Source organism: Ranitomeya variabilis, chromosome 1 (genome assembly GCF_051348905.1).
Source record: "Ranitomeya variabilis isolate aRanVar5 chromosome 1, aRanVar5.hap1, whole genome shotgun sequence".
NCBI lineage: Eukaryota > Metazoa > Chordata > Amphibia > Anura > Dendrobatidae > Ranitomeya > Ranitomeya variabilis.
Window position 1 is genome coordinate 363,606,403 of NC_135232.1, and position 18,428 is coordinate 363,624,830.

The following is an 18,428-nucleotide window of genomic DNA, read 5'->3' on the forward strand; positions in this document are numbered from 1 at the left end:
TGTGACGCCATTTTCTGAGTCCCAAAACATTTTCATGTTTCAATTGATGGAGAATTATGAGGGCGTGTTCTTAATAACCCTTACTTTATTGTTTTATTGACTGAATTTTGAGGTACATATTGTTAGGTGTCAAGTTCCCGCCTCTGCACAGGGGGAATCTCGAACCACCTCCGCTGCAGTCTCCCATTCTTCTCCAGCCACAGTGGAGCCTGCTCAGCGGAGACGTCGGTCCCAACGTCTGGCTCAGGCTGATACTGGGCGACTGGTTACTACTGTTCTTCCAGGCTCTGCCTTTGTAGCCAGTACTGGTCAGCGACGAGCAGACGTCTCTGGGACTAAGTCCTGCTTTTCCCCTTCTGAGCATGCCCAGGGTAAGACCTCTCATTGGAGGTCGGGGGTCACATGCTCAGATACTGCAGCAGCTCCCATTGGTCCTCTAGGAAGGTCCTGAAGTTTCTCAGGTACTGTAGCAGCTCCCATTGGTCCTCTAGGAAGGTCCTTAAGTTGTTGCTGCTATAAAAGGTTTGCATGGCCGCACTGCCATGGGCTAGTATCAAACCAATGTCTATGAGCTTAGTGCCAGTGTGGTCATGTCTGGATGCGGTTACGGTTTGGCTGAAAAAAGCCCCTAGAATACCGGCACCTCCGGTGAGGAGTTTGTATGAGTGTATTCAGGGCCTTGGCTGAAATAAGGCGCTAGAATACCGGCACCTCCAGTGAGGAGTTGTTTGTCTGATTTCTCTGACTGCATGACCACAGTTTGCTCTGGTTGGTAGCTGTGTACCTCTGTGAGCTTAACAGGGCACAGCATCTTGTTACTAGTGACTCTGTGGAGTTAACAGAGTTCACTTATACCGCCATATAGTGCCGCCATTTGCCAGCAGCAGGTTCCTCTCCTGCATGGTGGACCCCGGGTTGCGAACGCACCTAATAATACATATATATACTCGGTTCGTTCCGCCAACCCTAACACATATGAGATTTTGATTTGGCAATATTAGTAGTCTAATTTTTTTTCTTTTTTGGAATGTAAATTATTTTATATTTTTATGAATCGTACTTTTTTTGGACACATTTTGTAACATTTTTCATTTGTTTTTTAAGTGGAGAAAAAAAGGGCGATTAAAACATACAAATATTTTTAAATATTCATTTCTAATTTTTACTTTTTACTTTTTTTTTTAGTTTTAGTTTAGTCCCCCTAGATGATTTGCACATGTTATCATTTGGTAGCTCATGTTATATACTGCAATACCATATTATTGCATTATATAGTGAAATTCTCATATGGAGCTGAGATTCACAGGGCAAGACAGCAGTTATGGGGCCTTCAGCAGGCCATGGGCTACCATCAGTTTCCATGATCAGAGGGCTAATGGGAGCACTTGTGCGCATGCACCAGTAATGATGTAATTTTAATGTTGTCATCAGAGGTTGACAGCGTAATATATCGTGGCACTACTGTGTTGGTGCACAAGGTAGGTTCCCCAAACCAGTAGACGTGAATAAAGTAAAGAAACTTGGCACTCAACTTGGTTATATAGATGGTATTGAATATGCTTTTTATTTCAAATAGCAGTCCCAATAAAATAATAAACGTTTCGGTCTGCCATAGACCTTCTTCAGTAGACCGACTGCTCAAGAGATAGGTGTGAAGGATGTCTCAGGATATAGTGTAGATCCTTGTTATAAGGATACTAGTGGATCAAAAAGGACTGTAATGGTCGCTCACATTTAGTTTTAGAAGATAGGATTGTTTACAGGAGATAGATTTCCAATTGTGGTATGGCGTGGCTATTGGCAGTAACAATCTATAGATAGATATGCACCAGGATAATACATCTAATGTAGGTAGAATAGGATAGGGTAACCCAGTGGGTGAAGGCTTCACCATGTACAATGTATAAATTACGACCACAAGACGTTATATGCATCAATAGTACTGCGTCCCCAGAATACTGTGGAGTATGAGTGGGTCGTGCCATACAGGAAGCGTACCTAAGTGTAGGGAGTTGTGTACGCCACACAACGCGGTGTCCGCCGCTAGTTGCTGACACCGTAATTTTTACATTGTACATGGTGAAGCCTTCACCCACTGGGTTACCCTATCCTATTCTACCTACATTAGATGTATTATCCTGGTGCATATCTATCTATAGATTGTTACTGCCAATAGCCACGCCATACCACAATTGGAAATCTATCTCCTGTAAACAATCCTATCTTCTAAAACTAAATGTGAGCGACCATTACAGTCCTTTTTGATCCACTAGTATCCTTATAACAAGGATCTACACTATATCCTGAGACATCCTTCACACCTATCTCTTGAGCAGTCGGTCTACTGAAGAAGGTCTATGGCAGACCGAAACGTTTATTATTTTATTGGGACTGCTATTTGAAATAAAAAGCATATTCAATACCATCTATATAACCAAGTTGAGTGCCAAGTTTCTTTACTTTATTCAGAGGTTGACAGCGGCATTTAAATGGTTAAACTTCAGAGATGGTAGCAAGCTCCCATCGCTGCAGTTACAAGCAGGTGTTTGCTATGTAACAAGGTGGCATTTGCCTGGTATACAGTAAACCAGGCTCAACTCCTGAGCCAGCTTCATACTTTCCTTCCCTGCCTTATGATGTAAATGTAAATAATTAAGCATTTATAAATCCCAGGAGCCACAATATCTACACTCACTGGCCACTTTATTAGGTACACCTGTCCAACTTCTTGTTAACACTTAATTTCTAATCAGCCAATCACATGGCGGCAACTCAGTGCATTTAGGCATGTCGACATGGTCAAGACAATCTCCTGCAGTTCAAACCGAGCATCAGTATGGGGAAGAAAGGTGATTTGAGTGCCTTTGAACGTGGCATGGTTGTTGGTGCCAGAAGGGCTGGTCTGAGTATTTCAGAAACTGCTGATCTACTGGGATTTTCACGCACAACCATCTCTAGGGTTTACAGAGAATGGTCCGAAAAAGAAAAAAAATCCAGTGAGCGGCAGTTCTGTGGGCGGAAATGCCTTGTTGATGCCAGAGGTCAGAGGAGAATGGGCAGACTGGTTCGAGCTGATAGAAAGGCAACAGTGACTCAAATCGCCACCCGTTACAACCAAGGTAGGCCTAAGAGCATCTCTGAACGCACAGTGCGTCGAACTTTGAGGCAGATGGGCTACAGCAGCAGAAGACCACACCGGGTACCACTCCTTTCAGCTAAGAACAGGAAACTGAGGCTACAATTTGTACAAGCTCATCGAAATTGGACAGTAGAAGATTGGAAAAACGTTGCTTGGTCTGATGAGTCTCGATTTCTGCTGCGACATTCGGATGGTAGGGTCAGAATTTGGCGTAAACAACATGAAAGCATGGATCCATCCTGCCTTGTATGGAGCATCTTTGGGATGTGCAGCCGACAAATCTGCGGCAACTGTGTGATGCCATCATGTCAATATGGACCAAAATCTCTGAGGAATGCTTCCAGCACCTTGTTGAATCTATGCCACGAAGAATTGAGGCAGTTCTGAAGGCAAAAGGGGGTCCAACCCGTTACTAGCATGGTGTACCTAATAAAGTGGCCGGTGAGTGTATATTAATAATAATAATTTTTATTTATATTCTGCAGCACTCCGTCGGGCTGACGTACCGACACACGTTGTGAAATTTATGCACGACGTGGGCAGCGGATGCAGTTCTTCAACACATCCGCTGCCCAGTCTAAAGTCCGGGGATGAGGGGGCGGAGTTTCAGACGCGCATGCGCGGTAGAAAATGGCGGATGCTACGGACAAAAAATGTTCACTTTAACATTTTTTCGTGCCGACGGTCCGCCAAATCACGATGGTTCCGTTGCACGATGGACGTGACGTGTGGCCATCCGTCGCGATCCGTCGCTAATACAAGTCTATGGAAAATAAACGCATCCTGCGGGCACATTTGCAGGATCCTTTTTTTCCCAAAACGACGGATTGCGACGGGTTGCAAAAAATGCAAGTGTGAAAGTAGCCTAAGTGGGGGACTTGTACAGACAATGAAAACAATACAATGTAACATATTCCAACAGTTACAGTGTAGCGCCGATGCCTCTGCACATTGCTCCTCTCCCCCGGCAAGGACACCGACTCACCCACCGCCGTGGCTTCCGTCCAGCTATCCCATCTCCTTCCTCGTCTGCTGTTGCCAGGGGGATGCACACAGCATGCAGATCCCCAGGCTTCTTAAAGGGGTCACACACCGTTCTAAAGTGTCCTCAGCCAATGGCTGGGAGACACTTATTATTTAAGGCACCTCCATCTGCATGGAGGTACCTGTGCAATGTTGTTAGATTGTTCCCAAATATGCTTGCTAGTTCTCAGGTACCAGTCTGCTAGTGTCTTTCTGTCCCTAACCTCCTTACCAGTACTTGTCTTGTCAGTCTGCATTTTAGCTGGACCCACCAGCACATGCCATGCCAATTTGTACACCAGCCGGATCTACCAGCATCTGCTGTGCCAGTCTATACATCAGACGGACCCACCTGCTCCTTCCATATCTATATGTATATAAGCCGGACCTGTCGACACCTGCATATCAGCTAGACCCACCTGCACCTGCCGCGCCAGTCTGTATATCAGCTGGACCTGCCTGCACCTACCATGCCAGTCTGAATATCAGCCAGACTCACCTGCACCAGCTGTGCCAGCCAGTATATCTGCCGGACTTGCTTGTACCTGTCGTGCCAGTCTGTATATCAGCTGGATCCACCAGCACTTGCTGTGCCAACCTGTGTATCAGCTGTACCAGTTTGCTCCTGCCAGTGCCTGCCTGCATCAGCTGTTCTTACATTCTGGGCCGTTCCAACTACTAGTCCATTGGGGGCCAGCTGCCATGCATCTGTGGTCTGTCCTGGAGAAGCACCTCATGTTTATCTGGAGCCAAACCTAACCCCACCATCAGGGGCTCTAGTGAAAATTGAGGTGCTTACCTAGTTACGCCTCTCCAGGCTATTCTCAGACCACGGCACAGTGGTTCCATCACTCCCGTTATATACAAGAGGAGTGAGGGCCCTGCTCGCAAGCTTACAATCTATAAGGAAATAGGGGGACAAAAAGGTAGAACGTTCTGTTATGTATGGTCCAGCCATGATTATTATAATAAGAATTTTCATATTAAGCTGCATGCTCCAGACATAAACTAGGATATGTTTAAGTGAAGTTATTGTGTGTTACTGGGTGCATGGAGGATGTGGAGACAGATGCATAGGAAGGAGCATATTACTAGATCGTTTGGGGTTGTGCATTCAGTGGACTGGTGCAGCACGAGAGAAGTCTTGGAGATTGAGGTGCGAGGTTCGGATTATGGAGGATGTTAGTCTTAGATCAGTTGCAGAATGGAGGGCACGGATGGGGTGATAGACAAAAACAAGGAAGGAGATATAAGGTGGTGGAGAAATGTGGAGTGCTTTATGGGTGAGAGAAATAAGTTTATATTGGATTATGTAGCAAATGAGAAACCAGTGCAATGACAGGCACAGGGTAGAGGCATCGGTGATGTGGTTGGACAAAAATATAACCCTGGCTGCTGCTTTCATGATGGATTGTAGAGGAGAAAGTTTGGTAAGAGGGAAACCGATCAGAAGAGAGTTGCAGCAAGAGTGAATAAGAGCGATAGTAACAGTTTTGCAGTTTCAAAGGTAAGAAAAGGTCGTATTCTGGAGTTGTTTTTAAGTTGCAAGTTACAAGAGCGAGTTAGTGTTTGGATATAGGGAATAAAGGAAAGTTTTGTGTCAAGAATGACCCCAAGACAGCGGGCTTGCTGCTTGGGAGTAATGGTTGAACCACCCAAAGAAACTGAAAGGTCGGTAATAGGTAAGTTAGTATAGGGACGAAACAGAAGGAGTTCAGTTTTAGAGAGATTCAGTTTCAGATAGAAGGACATGATGTTAAAAATAGCAGACAATCCCTGGTTTTTATATTAAAGGGGGACTGATGACAGTTGAAGAGGTGTATAAGTGGGTGCTATCAGCATGGAGATGATACTGGAAATCAAATCTATTCATGGTTTGGCCAATAGGGGCAGTATATATGGAGAAGGGGAAAGGGTCTAGGACTGAGCTTTGAGGAACTCCGACAGTAAAGGAATGAGTAGAGGAACAAAAGCTGGCAAAAGATACTGTGAAGGAGTGGTTAGAGATGTAGAAGGAAAACCAGGATAGGGCGATGTCCTTGAGACAGAACGAATCATGGTGAGGAGGAGAAGGGTGATCCACAGTGTCAAATGTTGCAGAGAGATCCAGGAGAACCAGCATGGAGTAATGACCATTGGATTTTGTTGTTAGAAAGAGAGAGGTTAAATATTTTAGATGAATAGGGTGTAGTTAGGCTGGGGAGAGGGACTGAAGGAGATGTGAGGGATTAGGGTCACTAGTGCAGGTTGTAGGGTGAGAAGAAGCGAGGAGCCTGGTCACTTCTTCTTCTGTGACAGGCTCAAAGATACAGGCTCTGAGGGGATTGTGCAAAAATGTCTATGTGCTAAATGTCTGTGACATATCTAGACTTGGAGTCCTAATGCAGAATGTAATAGAGCCTATATCGTATATGTGCTGTCATTAAAATTAGTGCTGGAATCTGGGTTCTGTCGTTCACTTAAACACAGATTTATACAGGAACCTAAAGGGTTTTTTTGCCATGACATTACGTTATGATGAACATGAGAACCATGTCAGTACATACACATGTAGAAATGATGACAGTGAGGAATTCTATAGCTTTTAAAATTACTTGGCAAATTCACAATTTTAGCCCAGAGCATCCATCTCCCCATTGAAAACTAATGTTGTCAAAGCTGCCAGACCACAAAAAAGTCTCTTTTATGACATAGTCTAATCTCCTTGAAATAAAATAATACTTGAATTCGTCATACCGAGCATGTACAGTATGGTATGTTGGCGCATGCAAAAACGAAAAGATCATATACAGAAAACGGCCCTTCAACCCTTCAATCACAATCTGAAATATGTGTTACATAGGTTGTATGTGTTATATTTATCAGAACTGATTAGCAGCTTTCTGTCAATATACACTGTACATAGAAAGCTGCTAATCATTGCTGTGGGCGAGGTCAGCTTTCTGAGCTCTGCTCCATGACACAGCAGAGAAAACTCAGATTCTATTACAACTGCTGCACCCAGTATATTAAAGGGAACCTGTCAGCAGGATTGTACACAGTAACCTACAGACAGTGTCAGGTTGGTGCCGCTATCCTGATTAAAGTGATACCTTGGTTGATCAAATCCATCTTATGGTTGCTATTTATTCTTTATTTTTCAGTTTTTAGTTAATGATATGCTCGTGCTGTGGGGTGGCTTGTGGGTGGGGGGGTCTTTATGTGGCGTTATGTGGTGCTCTGCTTAGCTACTCATAATGCAGACTTCTGACAGGTTACTGATCCCTCAGTGACCTGCCACCATAGTTCGCCTAATGAATATCTGTACAAAAAACCTTCTGCAGGCAGGTTCCAGACGTAATAATAACTGTTCATCATATTATTCAGCTAGAAAAAAATATGTAATTTGAAAATGTGCCCGCTGCGCCAGGGCAGTAGCAGCTATCAGTGTATATAGCTGTGATCCCATAGCTGCTACTGCACGTGCACCGGCGGCGCCATTTTACTGGAGAAGAAAAATAAATCCTCCTCCAAAATTGCACCGGCCGCTCCTGTGCAGTAGCAATTCCCATCTTAATAACCATAAGATGAATTTCATCAACCAAGGTGTCATTGTAATCAGTATAACGGCGCTGACCTGACACTGCCTGTAGGTTACTGAGCACAATCCTGCTGGTAGGTTCCCTTTAAGTGATACATTACTGGAATCAAGGTGTCTTTTCCTACATCATGCTGATCTCAAATGAGCTGGCAAAAACCTGCAGAAAGGTTAACTTTAAACAAGCAATGAGAGCGACAGAGGACCCCACTATACCTATTAAAGAACTGAAATAAAAAAGTCCTATTTTTAATATAAGACCTCATTCACAGGTCCATGTTTAAACTTGTACGTGAATGTTTTGGATCAGTGTGACATCAATGTTTTGGATCAGTGTGAGATCAGTGTTTTGGATCAGTGTGACATCAATGTTTTGGATCAGTGTGACATCAATGTTTTGGATCAGTGTGACATCAGTGTTTTGGATCAGTGTGACGTCAATGTTTTGGATCAGTGTGACATCAATGTTTTGGATCAGTGTGACATCAGTGTTTTGGATCAGTGTGACATCAATGTTTTGGATCAGTGTGACATCAGTGTTTTGGATCAGTGTGACATCAATGTTTTGGATCAGTGTGACATCAATGTTTTGGATCAGTGTGACATCAGTGTTTTGGATCAGTGTGACATCAGTGTTTTGGATCAGTGTGACGTCAATGTTTTGGATCAGTGTGACATCAGTGTTTTGGATCAGTGTGACATCAATGTTTTGGATCAGTGTGACATCATTGTTTTGGATCAGTGTGACATCAGTGTTTTGGATCAGTGTGACATCAATGTTTTGGATCAGTGTGACATCAGTGTTTTGGATCAGTGTGACGTCAATGTTTTGGATCAGTGTGACATCAGTGTTTTGGATCAGTGTGACATCAGTGTGTCCGTTTTTACCATTAGTGCTTTTCACGGATGGATAAATAAACTACAAAGCTTCTCCTATCCTTTGCCATGAGCTGTACCTGTTTTCACGGACCCAATCACTTGTATTGGCACTTTTCATTTGTGATACCGGAGAAAAACAGACATGTACGTGCAACACAGTTGTGTGAATGGGGCCTAAAGCACTTTTTTTTACAGTGATTTGATAATAATATGCAACATTCTGGGAAGATTCAAATTACCAGAGGCTTCTCTGTGGATCTATCTTTAGGCTATAAGTTAGAGGTTCCAAAGGTTTATAATTTGCTACCGGGAGGAAGATTACGAACTGCTGCTAAATTGCCTGATTTCTTCTAATGCCAGTGTCACACTTGTGTGTGAAATGCAAGAAACTTGAGCGAGTCTCTCGCATCAATTCCCGGCACTCGGAACCGGAGCATGCAGATGCATGTATTTCTATGCAGCCGCACGCTCCAGTCCGAGCCGCCGGGTATTGATGTGAGAGACTCGCTCAAGTTTCTCGCATTGCACTCGCAAATGTGACACCGGCCTAAGAGAGACAATAGCTGTACTGTATGGCAGCAGAACAATGACAAAAACAAAATTCCTTCAATATTATACTAACAGGACTGATAGGTGCAGGATAATCAAATATACTTATCAGTCATGACAACACACAAAATAAAAAGCAGGCATAGAACAAACTACAATTGTTACTGATTTTCCTACTATTTTTAATCTGTACATCAGTACAATGGTGTTAAATTAAAGATGTGATTAAAGTTTAAACTTTCAACCTAAATTTGCTGATTACACAAAAATATTTAATCATAAAGAATTACACTATATTAGCTGAAAAGTAAATGGACAAACATACTATAACAATGTAAAGCCAATTTTGATATTTGCTAGTTATTATTTTTCCATAACTTTCTTATTTGTCAGCCAACACAGGGGCAGGATTGTTTTTCTGAATTTTGAATTGAACTATTAACTATAATATATAATGAAGTGAGGAACTGGAAAAATAACCTGGCAACATTATTCCGCAGGTTAGCACAATTAAGGCAATAACAAAAGTATATATTTTTATAATTTATTGGTTTTACAAAATAAGGGCTGGTCTTTTGCATGATGAGCTTTAAATTTATTGGTACCACTTTGGGGTACTTTGCATTATTTGGGGAGGTACGCTGTCCACAATATGGCAATTCTAGCTTTTGGGTTTTTTTCTTCATGATATTTACCATGTCAGTGAAACATTTTATTTTATTTTGGAAGACTTTCAGATTTGGATTGATAAAAAGAGGATCATTAAATATATTAGGCTTTTGTTTTTGTTTTTTTTAATTTGTCATTTATTTAAAATACTTCTTATACATTTTTCAAACTCCAAAGGAGATTTGAACTTGTTTTCACTATATACTGCAATACTTTGTTTTTCCAGTATATAGTGAAATTAACAATCTCCTTGAAATGAATGCCATAGGCAGGTCTTCTGTAGTCCTTCTCTTGCCATGTTTATGTATCAAAACCCCCCGAAATGCAGGTTAGAACCATTTGACTGTCTCTGTCAGACTTAGCTAGTTCTGATCACTGCTATTGGAGGCAGGTGCCAGCTGTAACATCCACACTTGATGTGTGCCATACATGTACATCACCTGTTGGGAAGGTGTAAAATAGAGGCCAGTGCATCTTTTAAAATTTTAATTCACTGACTTAGCATCATCATGTTTCTAAAAATATTGATTTGTGTTGAATAAATTTGAAAAAATCTCAAAACTAAGTAATTGCTTGGAAAATATACATGGAGGGAGGAGAGAAAGAGAACTCTGCTGAGCATAAGAGCTTACACTTTACAGAAGAGAGAGTGAACTTTGCTGATCATAAGAGCTTACACTCTACAGGAAAGGGAGAGAAAGAGAGAGGGCGCCGCAGACTGTAGGAGTTTACGCTCTACAGAAGAGATAGAGAATGGACCTTGCTGATCATAAGAACTAACACTCTACAGGAGAGAGAGAAAGTGAGAGGACCCCGCTGACTATTAGAACCTACTCTCTACATAAGAGAGAGTGTGGGCCTTGCTGATCATAAAAGCTATCGCTCTACAGGAGAAAAGCAGAAAGAGAGAGTACCCGCTGACCATACACTCTACAGAAGAGAGGGAGAGTGGACCTTGCTGATCATAGGATCTAACACTCTACAGGTGAGAGAGAGTTGATCCTACTGACCATAAGAGCTTACACTCTAGATAAGAGAGGCAGAGAGAGAGAGGAACCTTCTGATCATAAGAGCTACACTCTACAGAAGAGACAGTGGACCTTGCTATCATAAGAGCTTACATTCTACAGGCAAGAGGGAGTAGACTCTACTGACCATAAGAGCTTTCACTCTACGTGAGGGAAAGACTTACTCAGTGACTCTGGAGATGGATAACAACTCTGTCACACAAACTGTGCTACAATGGGAACATCTAATCTCAGATGGCCCAGTGTTATGCACATGTGGTAGTAAGAACATGGAAAAAGGATCTACTGTAACTGTGAATAAACTGCACAAACCCCACCCGGCTACTGTAAAGACTAGTATCCAGTAATGCGGGCCCTAGAGGCTTTAGCACAAGCTGGATAACACCTGTAGGAAAAACTAAAAATGACAACCTGGACCTGGCTCCCTGAAAGGCCGTCGAGTGTATCTCGTGCCTCCTAAGGAACCGAGGAAAAGTGCAGCATAAGAAATAAACACCAGCAGTACCCTTATCTGACTGGCCCAAATACCCAGATGTAGGAAAAGAACTCCAAGCAGAATCCACTAAAGACTATCACCTGCAGAGGAGACTAGCAGGGCGGAGGTTTAAATAAAAGCATCTGCAATGATAGGAAAGGCTATATAACAAATGAAAAACACCTGCTGTCCGAAAGGAATGGGCAAAGTCATAAGGTAATCAGCACCCGGACAGCGACTGAACCTGTTATAGCTCAGCAGACAGAGACACTGACAGAAGAGCACAGGAGCGCCAGATGGAATCGCAAGGCATGACACCCAGGTACTGACCATCACTGGTATGACAATCCATAAAATGTTGTAGCTGCAGGAAATTATGAGGAAGCCTGCACGGCCACACAAAAGAATGCTATCTTGATTTCAAATGCTGAAGCGCTGTGGGAAATGTTGATTGGGCGGTTTTTAATTTCATTTTTTTTCATCGACTTGAACTCAGTACTCTGCGGATTGATCTGCTCATCTCTAGTGTTAAAGTCTAGAACTCTTACTGAGTTCACCCTTCAGATAATCCAGGCCTTTATTATAGCCGTCATTATTTGCTGCTTGTGGGCTTTTCTGCTTTCAACTTTGTCTTCTGTAAAGATGAGTAAATTGGTTCCAAAAAAACTGAATTTGCAACTTTTTTTGTGGTTAAAGGGCTGTTCTCAACATATGTCTCCAGTAGCATACAGCTCGCCTGCTTACCAGGGTTTTGCTTGCCAGGGGGCAGTAAGCTCTTGATGATTGACAGTTCAGACCAGCGACATGGTACTGACGCTAGTCTAAACTGTGCACTGTCTGATGCTGCAAGCAGAGTCAGCTTTGACTCGGCAGTACTGAAAGAGAGCAGTGGCTTTAGAGCCACACTTGCACGCTCTATAGCAAAGAGCATTCGAGCGCTGCGCTCTTTGTTTACAAGAATGGCCATTTCTGCAGTCTGTCTGTAACTTAGGCAAGAAACAGAATACTATAAAATTAAAAATTCCTTTGTTCTTCAGAATGAAGAGGATTGTTAGTAACAAGTAAATTGCAACGTTGCTCCTTTTTGCAAACTCTTTGTAATTTTCATTATAATATAAAGAATGACCTTTTAAAATGTAATAATGCAATGATATGTGTAGTTACAAGTCAGCATCAGGAAACTAGAAGGAATGAGTTGAGGAAAGGGCAGGGAGCTGAGACAGCAGGACAGGTGAGGGGTGAGGTGATTACAATATTTTATAATTTTTTTATGTCTTCCCTCCCCTCCAATTATTTTGCTTTGTTTTAGACAGACCTCAGTGCATAATAAACATCAGTAAATGAAATGTATGTCCAATCAGATTGAGACCAGGTCAGGAAGAATATTATCCTTTTTTTAGCTAAGATGCTGTTTAGATTATAATTTATGCTAAGATCTACTGAGAGTTATCAAAAATTCATCTCTGGGGCGTTTACTTTTTCCTTTGTGTGATGTCGACCAGTCAAAAACAGGTAGCACCATACAGGGGAAAAATGAACACACCCTACCCTCCTCACTAATATATGTAGCTACTGTGCAGAGAGGGAGCTGAGCTAAGTTACAAATCATTACAAATACTTCCAGGTCTCATCTCATCACAGTCAATATTGTGGGACGGTCAGAGCTGACACTACTGTGAGATATGATCCAGAAGTGTTTGCAATGATACATAGCCACAGCTATTGTGTAGAGATACAGCAGAGTTGAGGTATGTACAGTATCATTACACTTTCAGATCTCATCTCGCAGTGCTGTCAGTGTGGGGGGAGGGTGAGAGCTGGGAGTGTCCTGCTTCAAACTGTGGAAGAAGTACAGGATCCCAGAGATAAATCTCTGGTAATGTCCAGTTGAACTGTAATGTAAATGATAAGCTAAACTTTACATGGTAATATCTCTGCAACGAACAGGAGATATTAAAAAAACAAACTTAATTTTACTAAATTTTGCAGCAACTATTTCATGATGTGGCCAGTTTAACATGCACAAACTGGTGAAAGGTCTTTTTTAAGAGAATTTTATGATCATCCAATTTAGCTGTCTGTACTTTTTTAAGCCTTTTGATTTTTCCAATATAAAAGTACCGGAATGCTGATGTGCCACCATTAAGATCCAATGAATAGTTAATCACAAATCCAACACTTAACACTAGACCTTAGCTATCTGATAATTTAGGTATTAAACAACACTAGACAATGAGATGGCTTAAATATCAATTGTCCAATTACTTTTCAGCATGTAAAAATGGAGTGACTATGTAAAAACTGACAATAATCCCTGAATTAATCCCTGGTTAATGCCATATTTTTTGTAAAATGTTTTAAGTAAAACTGAAAGTATACACTTTAATCATGTTTGGATGGCTTAGTTTCACATCCATTATCAGGTTTACTGATACTAGATTATGAAAACTGTATCTGTCCAAATAATTCTGAACTCAACATAATTGCACATATTGTCATTATAAAGAGAAAAAGAGTAAACTTAGTATTTTGTTTCTTATTTTTTGTGGGGTACAGAAAAAAAGTTTGGCAGGTATCGAAAAATGAAAAATAACAAAAACAGGAAAAGTCAATCGTACTTACCATCGCCAGGATTTTTCATAAAGTGCGCCATAATTGTACGTTCATCCTTCCCATATTCGTTCTCCGCTCGTAAAGTATAAAACCCATTGTTCAGATGTGTTGGACTATCTAGTTGAAGACAGCCGTGATGTTCACTCATGTTGCTTGACTCATGAATTGTACTCCAAATAAAATCAGTTTCACCTAACACATTTCCCTCGTGAAACCACTGTAGATTAGGAATTGGGTTACCCCTCATGCTGAAAGGAATACACCAGTTGTGGTCATTAGTTGGGTAGTCGATTAGCGTGATGTTTGGAGGAACTGAAAGAAAGAAATAGCAGAATTTGTCTTTGTTACTAGTAGGAGAACAAGTAAACACTTAGATATAGTAAAATAACAGGAAAAGCACAAACATTTTCAGTTTTTGAAAGCAGCAAGTGGCTTTGGTCTACTTAGATCAAAGCTGTTCTTTGGCAGCCATCCTAACCATAAAACAAGCAGGACAGCTGCTTCGTGCTATAGGAAAGTTGTAACAATTGTCACCATAAACCACTAAAATGCTAATCATACCAGGACAAAAAATAATAATAAATCAAGTTATATGATGATGTATTGAATAGATAGGATGGCAGTAATTACTGAACCTCTGCTTCTCTAAACGGGAGCATAGAAGCTTGAGGAGCAATGAGACATCATGGGTCTATCGAACGTGACCACAGTCCATGAAGGCTGTGACTGTGACGGCAGGCTGCAAACTGCAATTTTGCAACACCTATAGAGCCACAGGTTGAAGGCCATTGTTCTAAAGATCATTGTGGTTCTCCTCGCTGGGGGCAGCTCTAAATGCTATTGTGACATTACTGATGTCATAGCATTGCAAAGGATTGCTACAAGAGTCAAATCCTCATCACAGGGAGCTAATTCTAAGATAGGTGACATATTTTTTTTTACTTTTAATATCTAGAATTCTAGGTATTCAAGATTGTATAAGACAATGGCTCATGTCATGGGCCATAAAAGTTTTGGGAAAGTAATGTAAAATGCATAGGTAGTGCAGAGAGACGCCCATCAGAACCTGTGGTATGTTGTGTAATGCTTATACCCATACATTCAGTACAAATGTCATCCGTAGAAAGATATATATCTCTACTTTCACATGCAAGCACTAAAGGGAATCAATCACCAGGTTTTTGCCACCTATATGAAGAGCAGCATGATATAGGGATACAGATTCCAGCGATGTATCGCTTACTGGAATGCTTGTTGTTTCTTCTTATTTCTGGATTACTTCACATGCAGTTTTGATAGAATCACTGTTTTATGAGCAGGAGATTATCATTAGAGGACTAGAAAACCTGCTGCCAAGTTGTCCTCCATATTCATGAGCTCTGTATTACCCCACCACTACCCATGATTGGCAGCTTTCCGTATATACTATACATGGGCACAACGCTGCAATACAGAGCTCAGAATTCAGCAGATAAAACAGTGATTTTATCAAAATGACAGCAAGCAGCTCAGGAATCAGGATCTCTGCCCCTATCATATGCGGCTCTCAAATGAGGTAGCAAACAGCTGATGACAGATTCCAGTGAAGCCTCTATAAAATCCTTACTTACAATGTACATTGAGCTCCACAAATACGTGCTCTTCACCCACACCATTCTCAGCTATGCAGATAAGAGTTTTTGTGTTGTCCACGGACGTCACATTCTTCAGGGTGAGGTAAGCGCCATGCTTTACAGTCTCTATCTGAAGAAGACACAAGAAGAAGAAGAATGACATATTTTTTCTCAGCTTGATAGAATTACCAAGCCTACGCTTTGCTGACGCTTACCGAAGTGTTAGACTTAAGCTGTGATATATCCCAGGAAACATTGGGATCCGGTAGTCCGGTAGCCTCACAGTACACTATGGAACTGTTTCCTTCCAGGACTGTCAGTTCTTGAGTGCTTGTATTGGCTTTAGGCACAACTGTGAAACACAAAGACAGGACTGTGAGTTCAGAATCAAGACTAGTGATTATTAGCAATAGCAAAAACTTACAATCCAACAAATATTAACATCAATACTTCTGGCACACAGTCACTCGAGTCCATGATAACATATTATAAAGGCTTCACCTTTCAAAAAATTATATTTGGTAAAGTTATGCCACTTTCCATTCTAGAGGATCTGCGATAAGTTCTCTACTCCACTGTACGAAGATGAAGCCAAGGCAATTGGGTATTTTATAAAGATCCTATATCTATCGTTCATTTCCTCATCTAAATAGGTCAAAAAGCATATACTGATAACAGCCTATCATAGAAGTAAATACACCCTTTTCTAATTAAAGGGTACCTGTGCTTTCAAGTAACTTTTTAGAATAAGGTGCTGTGTGTGAACATGAGGAATAACCCCATTTCTGGCCATTCTGTGACTTATATCCTGCATTCTCTCCAGCTTCCCCCTCTCCAGGCTCTCCCCTGGATGAGGAGATGAGCTGCCGTGATCTCTCCCATAGATATCACAGCACAGAGAGGGGAATATCAACTCTTCATTGACTTTTTAGATTAAAGAGACAAGCTACAGCAACATGGAGGACATTATACAGCAGAGCTGAGCTGTGTTGATCTGAACCAAGCTCTGATGTGAGGTAAACACTTGTTTCCTTTCCTCCTAACCACTCTCCGTAGAGGATAATGGGCTAGGTCACATGACTCCTGCTGGCCGTCTCCTAAATAGGGACCCAAACTGCTTTTTCACAGTGAATCTTGAGTTCAGGAGGCGGGGGGATGGGAATTAGTGTCTGATCAGTGGGAAAGGAAGCTGATCTCTCTGATAAGATCTATTAGAAAGTATCTTCTTATTGCCTGTACGATTTATGCAGTTTGTTGAAGGTACACTTTTGATTTAAACATGAATCATGCATCAAAATACTCTGATTTAAGGACATCTTCTGTCAACAACAATTCTTCAAACTGATGTTTATATCTCAGAGCAGAATCTCACCTAGGCTATATGTTCCAAAATTTATGCAAAGACTCTAAAGCAAACCAAACTAAAAAAAAAAAAAAAAAAAAACACTAAACAAAATAAAATAAAAACAAACTAGAAATTAATAATTTGTTTCAATATATTGTTTTAATTAGACCTCTCTGAATGACATCGAAAGGGCCTTTCTTCATATGCAAAAAATTTTAAAGTTGGTCCAATGCAGACTGATTCTTTCCTGCCCGGTGCCCTCAACATTTCCCTATAGAGGTCATTGGTTAGTTTTCTGAGGCTTCCTGTGTTTTGTAGTTCCTGTAGAGGTGATCACAAAACTGCTGCTCAAGAAGAGACTTTGTTGAATGACTTTTCATATTGACAAAGTTATACCAAAGCAGACTGAGGCTTCTTGCGTTTATGTGATTATTGTAGAGGAAATCACTGAACCGCTTCTCACAGCCTAGTAAGTATGTATGCCTCCACAGGCACACATATAAAATTAATATACAGATATTAAAATAAAAAATGCATACAGCAAATAAAAAGAAGCTAACCAAACATATTTCAGTATTTAGTTTTAAGTAATAAAAAAAATGTTACATTCCCTCTGATATTTACTGCTACATTCCTCTTTTTATAATTGTTTTTACTTTGTGAGTGTAAACTCATAATTTGAAGGGGTTGTTCACTACGGGACAACCCCTGCTTAATCACTTCAAGGACCCATAGAAAATAAAAACATTCTATACTTATTTCCATCAGCGGTGCCATTTCAAGATGATGGCGCTGCTGTTCCTATAATTATTACACCCAAGCAGCAGCCACTGATTAACTGCAGAGGTCACGTGACAGAACAATGTCACATGACCTCCCATGAACGGAAGGGCTGAAATTACAGGAACACTGCCACTACGGAAGGTGATCACAAATTGTTATTATTCTCTATGGGACCCTGAAGGGATGAAGCAGAAGTTGTCAACTTGCCAACAACCCCTTTAAAAAGGTGAACAGCAAAAACTAAATTACACATATTTTTGTATAATGAATTTAGGTTCACAGGTTTCACGCTAACAAAGATAGATTACGTTAAAGTAAAAAATATATCTTTAGTGTTGCCGAGCATAAGAAATATCCTACTGGAGAGGATATCCGCATAATCTAAAATCCAGATCTATTCAGCTGAATAAGAAGGTATCAATTAAATATCATTTACAGCATTGCATTTTGTTATATCTTTAAATCATGTGTCTTCCTAGCTGTATTATCACATTACACTTAGACTCAATAATGCAGACAGCAATTTCTTCCTGAATTATCACTCTCTGTTTAATTGGGCCCATAAAATGAATTGGGAATCATTAACAGCAGAGAGGAACAAATCATTTCCCATAATTTGGTTTCTCTTTTCCAGCATGTAAAACAGAAAAGATGACTATGTTTTAAGGTTAGGCATGCTACAAGTCATCTATCATGCTATAATGCATTAGCACTGCACCATGGGGTACATATTTT

The 18,428-nt window shown here is 41.0% G+C and overlaps 1 protein-coding gene across 8 annotated transcripts in view; it reads right to left on the reverse strand.

Moving 5' to 3' along the window:
* NTRK2 (neurotrophic receptor tyrosine kinase 2) overlaps positions 1 to 18,428 on the reverse strand; it is a 348,034-nt gene that overhangs the window by 258,249 nt on the left and 71,357 nt on the right. For all 8 annotated transcript variants that reach the window (XM_077248960.1, XM_077248958.1, XM_077248956.1 and 5 more), the window contains 3 exons: positions 15,781 to 15,917; positions 15,563 to 15,695; positions 13,962 to 14,264 (listed from right to left, as the gene is read on the reverse strand). In XM_077248960.1, coding sequence (XP_077105075.1) covers positions 13,962 to 14,264; positions 15,563 to 15,695; positions 15,781 to 15,917 — 573 coding nt within the window. The remainder of the gene's footprint in view (positions 1 to 13,961; positions 14,265 to 15,562; positions 15,696 to 15,780; positions 15,918 to 18,428) is intronic.